Here is a 6300-nt window from a genome sequence, read left to right on the forward strand (position 1 = left end):
TTGGAGAAGGAGGTGGATGGAATGAAGTGGGGAAAGTGAGTGGGTAGGTGTGGGCTGTCCAAAATATCTTGTTGGTCCCAGGTTACTAATGGTGCACCGTAGGAAAATGCGCCATTAGTAACCCTGGTTACTAATGGCGCATCAGCCTACGGTGCGCCATTAGTAGTTTTGCAAAAAAGTAAAAATAATAAGTATATATACTAATGGCGCATCTCCTCTGAGTGCGCCATTACTAGTTTAAACTAGTAATGGCGCACTGTGCCACGATGCGCCATTAGTAGTTTTCAAAAAAAAAAGAATAAAACAAAATTTACAGTAATGGCGCACTGCCTGCTTGGTGCGCCATTAGTAGTTATAGATAGTAATGGCGCATTATGGACCCGATGCGCCATTAGTATGTATGGGAAAATGGAAAAAAAAATCATACTAGTGGCGCACCCTGTTTACGGTGCGGCATTAGTGTCTTCCACACTAATGGCGTATCACAAACAGGTGCGCCATTAGTATATAGTAGTGGCGCACTGCTTTCACGGTGCGCCATTAGAATCAATCCTATCTATAGCCCTTTTCCTAGTAGTGGGACTTTAGTAAATTGTAGTCCGTCAATTATGGGATTCAATATCAGGGGAGTCCGTCCCGCGTTTCGAACGCTTCTGGAATAGTCCAGGTGGTCGAAAGTGATTGGTTTTGATATCCAATCTCTATGGTCTGCTGGGTTGGACCGCGCGAAGCTCTTTTTAAAAAGTGCCGCACTATTTTTCCGTATTATCACATGAAGTGAATTTACTGCTTTGACCTCTTATGGGAAAGTCTTTTGTTTTCCGGTGCTCTGCTGGTGGGGTTTATCGTCTTCGCTTGACCCGTCGAGCCCCTTGTGTTCGGCGTTTAGTCGGCCGGACTGTTTAAAAACCCAACAATCCCGATGGGTGTGGTTTCCAGGCCTTCCGGGGGTGCTGTGGATTTGACATATCCGACCCAAAATCTTGTTTAAGTTGGACAGCTCATCGCCGTCATCCTTAAGAGGCGATGTTTTGTTGTTTGGTCGCGAGCTTTTGAATCCGGCGTTGACTGCCGTGCTCTTTGGGCTTTTCTCTTTATTCCGGCGGTGCTCTTTTCTGCGCCGTGATTTTCCGTTTCCATCTCTTATCTCGGATGTACTTGGGTCGCTGGTGCTGCATCTTGCTAGCCAGCTATCCTCTCCCGCACAGAAGCGTGTCATGAGGCTTGTTAGCGCGGACATTGTCCTTGGTTTCTCTTGGCCGAGGTGTCTGGCAAGCCATTCGTCTCGGACATTGTGTTTAAAAGCTGCTAAGGCTTCGGCGTCCGGACAGTCTACTATTTGGTTCTTTTTGGTGAGGAACCTGTTCCAGAATTTGCGCGCTGACTCTCCGGGCTGTTGAGTTATATGTCTTAAATCATCTACATCCGGAGGGCGGACATAGGTCCCTTGAAAATTTGCTCTAAACGCTTCCTCGAGCTCTTCCCAACTTCCCATAGTGTTTTCTGGGAGGCTTTTAAGCCAATGACGGGCTGGCCCTTTGAGCTTGAGGGGTAAGTATTTTATGGCGTGGAGATCATCTCCTCTGGCCATGTGTATATGTAGTATGTAATCTCCTATCCAGACTCCAGGGTCTGTTGTTCCATCGTAGGCCTCTATGTTTATGGGTTTAAATCCTGCTGGGAATTCATGGTCCAGCACCTCATCGGTGAAACATAGTGGGTGTGCGGCGCCCCTGTATTTGGGTGTGCCACTATCTTCGGACACTTGACGTGTTGCCTTGCTTCCTGGGGCCTTCTTCTTTGGCCCGTAGATGGACCTGGCTGGGCCATCTGTCTTTCCAGGTTCATTAGTTGGTTTATGTGCGGCGCCGCTTTCAGAATTTGGCCTATCATCTGGCCGTCTATCCAACCAGGCAGCCTCTTTTATTTTTTTGACGGTGGAGGCTCTATGGCCTCCTCGTCGAATTTTGGTAGCAGCTTGCGCTTCGGGTAGCTCTTTGATTGGTGACCATTGCCGTATTTATCCGCGGTTTTGAGCACTTTGCTCCATCTCATTCTGACTGTGTCTTCCGCTGTTTTGAGCTTCCGCTTTTCCTTCTTCAGGCTTCTTGCAGTGTTGACGAGTCTTTTTTGAAGGTTTTTGCTCTCCGGCGGCGTGTCTGGCATGAGATCGTCCGGCCTATCGTTTTCGCCGGGCCTGGACTGATTATATGACTCGTCGTGTTCGGACGGTTGCTTATCTGCATGTTCGTCGTCCACTTGTGAGCCCTGCTGTATTACGGGCTCCTTAGGAGCGTTGTTGTTGTCGAGGCGGGACTTAGGGCGGCGTCTGCGCCGCCGTTTTGGTTGTTTATCGGCGGGGTTATCTTCTGCCGCGGCCCGTTGGTCCTCGTTATCGCTCTCTTTTGGGGTATCCACCATGTATATGTCATATGAAGAGGTGGTCCTCCCGTGCCCTATAGGCGTTGTTTCTTGTTCGTCTCCGTCATCGTCGTCTATACCATCGATGTCTTCGGAGTCGTAGTCTAGCATGTCGGTTAGATCGTCGACAGTGGCTACAAAGTGGGTGGTGAGTGGGTTCTGAATTTCTTCGTCGTCCATACCCCAACCATCCTGGCCATAGTCCGGCCAGGACTCTCCCGATAACGAGAGATGCTTTAGCGAATTTAGGATGTCGCCAAAGGGCGAGTGTTGGAAGATGTCCGCGGCGGTGAATTCCATAACCGGCGCCCAATCCGAGTCGATTGGTAGGGGCGCGGGGGGTTCGGAGTCCGGCAAGGAGTCCGAAACCTCGGAATCACGAGTTTCGCGGGGGACAAGATTAGTGTTTGGCTCCATCACCGTGGAAGTTGAAGCCCCCAAGGCGGTGTCCATCCACCGATCCTCGGTCTGGGCGATTGGCTCCGGACTAATGGCCGAAGCGGATTCGTGTGTGGCCACTAAGGCACTGTCCGACGGCAGAGCTAGATCATGCCCATCGTAACAGTGCGGCTCGCCTGGTTGTGGCTCGAGCCCGTCGAAGATCAAGTCTCCGCGGACGTTGGCCGTGAAGTTTAGACTTCCGAATCTGACCTGACGGCCAGGGGCGTAGCTTTCGATCTGCTCCAGATGGCCAAGCGAATTAGCCCGCAGTGCGAAGCCGCCGAATACGAAGATCTGACCGGGGAGAAAAGTCTCCCCCTGGACAGCGTTGTTGGTTGAAGATGCCATCGGGCCTATCGGTGACGGCAAAGAGGAACTCTCAATGAAAGCACCAATGTCGGTGTCAAAACCGGCGGATCTCGGGTAGGGGGTCCCGAACTGTGCGTCTAGGTGGATGGTAACAGGAGACGAGGGAAGCGATATTTTACCCAGGTTCGGGCCCTCTCGATGGAGGTAAAATCCTACGTCCTGCTTGATTAATATTGATGATATGGGTAGTACAAGAGTGGATCTACCACGAGATCAAGGAGGCTAAACCCTAAAGCTAGCCTATGGTATGATTGTTGTAATGTATGTTGTCCTACGGACTAAAGCCCTCCGGTTTATATAGACACCGGAGGAGGCTAGGGTTACACAGAGTCGGTTACAATGGTAGGAGATCTACATATTCGTATTGCCAAGCTTGCCTTCCACGCCAAGGAAAGTCCCATCCGGACACGGGACGGAGTCTTCAATCTTGTATCTTCGTAGTCTTAGAGTCCGGCGGACGATGATAGTCCGGCTGTCCGGACACCCCCTGGTCCAGGACTCCCTCAACGGGCGTGCCTCTTTCAGAAAGGAAAAAAAACGCATTTTCTGTTTTTTTTTCTTTCGCGAGAGCCACGGTTTTGCTTCAGCGAGAGGCACGGTTGTGCTTTCGCGAGAGGCACAAGCGTGCCTCTTTTGAAAAGGGAAAAAACGCGTTTTCAGTTTTTTTTTCTTTCGCGAGAGGCACAGTTTTGCTTTCGCGAGAGGCACGGTTGTGCTTTCGCGAGAGGCATGGCCGTGCCTCTTTCGGAAAGGGAAAAATGCGTTTTCTGTTTTTTTTCTTTCGCGAGAGGCACGGTTTTTGTTTCCGCGAAAGGCACGGTTGTGCTTTCGCGAGAGGCACGGGATGCCTCTTTCGAAAAGGAAAAAAACGTGTTTTCTTTTTTTTTCGCGAGAGGCACGATTTTGCTTCCGCGAGAGGCACGGTTGTGATTTCGTCAGAGGCACGGGCGTGCCTCTTTCGGAAAGGGAAAAAAACCCGTGTTCGCGGTTCGGTTTTTTCGTCGGTTTTTTTCGCCCGGTTTTTTTTGTGAAAAAAAGGTTCGTCAAAACCTATCAACATGGGATCTAGTTTTGAAGATCTCGACGCGAGGAATCCAACGGCGAAAGCGGTTCGAGATTTGAACGCACGGTTTAAGAGATAAAATGTTTTGAATAAACGAATCTACGAAAAAAGGAAAAACTGCAGCGCGCCACTTGTCGCAACCTGGGAAAGTTGGAGTGATCTCCGCAAAGAGTACTCCTTAACTAGTGATTTCGTTGTTTTCCTCTGCTCTTATGTGTAAGCTCAACATGAAAAGCAAAGCCCAATCACAGCCCAAACATTCTTTTCGGCTGCAAAACAAATGCCGAGCCTGGCCCAGCCCATATGTTCGGGCCGGGTCGTTTGCGCCGGGCTGCACATGATCACGTTTAGAGGAGTACTACTGGTCAGCTTTGTACAAATGTAGACAATCTAAACCCTTCATTTTCCGAAAAAATATATACGTGGAGGTATTGGCAGTGCATGTGCATGCAGCGGGGCCTCCTGTTGGAGGTAAAAGAGTAGTAAATGGCAACAAATTGCGCCAACGAGAACCTCTAGATGGAAGTGCGTGAATTAAGTACCCCATTTTCATTAAAACTGAAAAGGGGAAACCAATCGATCCAGCTTCACGCGTACACCTCCATATAGACGGGCGCAGCAGAACCTTTCCTCTCTCCCATTTTGCCAATCCATCCATCCCTCCATCCCACCGCCGGAATGGCAGAGCACTGCAATATTTCTGCCGCCATTGTAGCCGAATCCGAGGAAAGATCATATGCCTTCAAGATAGAGGGATACTCAAGAACCAAGCGGCTGATCAAGTACTACGAGAGCGTGACATCTCCCCGTTTCTGCGTCGGAGGTCACGACTGGATTCTGAGGTACTACCTGGACAATTTGGATCTAGTACCCATCTACCTGATTCTCGATTCTGCTGATGCAAAAGACGTGAAGGCGAAGGCCGGGTTCTGTTTACTCGACAAGGACGGGGTACCGGTGCCGTCGTGCAGTAGCACCTTCCAAGAAAATGTCTTCCAAAGCAAAGGATCATCCGGGTGCGGCGTTGGCTATTCCATCAAGCACGAGGACCTGGAGAGATCCCCGTACCTGATAGACGACTGCTTCACCATCCGGTGCGACGTCACGGTCATGAGGGAGTTCAAGGGCCAAGAAAATGGCCGGTTCGTCCAGGTCCCTCCGAGCGACTTGCACCGGCATCTCGGCGACCTCCTGCAGAGCGCGGATGGAACGGACGTGACCTTTCAAGTCGACGGCAAGACCTTCTCAGCCCATCAGTCTGTGCTCGCTGCTCGGTCGCCTGTGTTTAAGGCACAGCTCTTCGGCCCCATGAAGGATAGTTCTGATGATCTGATTATGGTTGATGACATGGAAGCCGACGTGTTCGGATCCTTGCTCCATTTCATATACACCGACTCGCTCCCGCAGATGAGTCGTGAGGGAGACAATGAAGGTGTGGCAGCCAGTCATCTCCTGGTAGCGGCGGATAGGTACGACGTTCAAAGGCTTAAGCTAATCTGTGAGGAGAAACTGTGCAGCCACATTGACACGGACACGGTGGCGACCAGTTTGGTTTTGGCTGAGCAACATAGCTGCCATGGGCTCAAGGAAGCATGTCTACAGTTCCTCGTTTCTCCGTCCAATTTGGAGGGGATGAAAGTAAGCGATGCCTACGTGCATCTCAAAAGCAGTTGCCCATCTGTTCTCAAGGAGCTGATTGCTAGACTCCTGCCTGCTGAATTGAAAGCGGCCAAGGATATTGTCATGGCAATTTAGTGCTCGTACTAGAAGGATTAGAGCGCTTTGCATCCATTGATGACATGGTCCACACAGTCTATGCTACACGGGGCTATCCATATATATATTTATATTTATCTTTGACAGGTCATGACTTGTCACCTTTATCTATCGATAACCATTGTAGTCTATGCTACACTGGTTATCTATATATGCTTTCTATTTATTTTTGAGAGGTTCAATGTTGCAACCCTAACATGAAAAATACTATCAATATCATAGACAATAAT

The 6300-nt window shown here is 49.9% G+C and overlaps 1 protein-coding gene across 1 annotated transcript; it reads left to right on the plus strand.

Moving 5' to 3' along the window:
• Positions 1-4972: 4972 nt before the first annotated feature.
• On the plus strand, positions 4973-6049 carry LOC119321497 (BTB/POZ and MATH domain-containing protein 1-like). The gene has a single exon (XM_037595153.1). It carries the CDS (start codon positions 4973-4975, stop codon positions 6047-6049), a length of 1077 nt encoding a protein of 358 aa, XP_037451050.1.
• The last annotated feature ends 251 nt before the right edge of the window (positions 6050-6300 follow it).

Source organism: Triticum dicoccoides, chromosome 6B (genome assembly GCF_002162155.2).
Source record: "Triticum dicoccoides isolate Atlit2015 ecotype Zavitan chromosome 6B, WEW_v2.0, whole genome shotgun sequence".
In the NCBI taxonomy this organism is placed as follows: Eukaryota; Viridiplantae; Streptophyta; class Magnoliopsida; order Poales; family Poaceae; genus Triticum; species Triticum dicoccoides.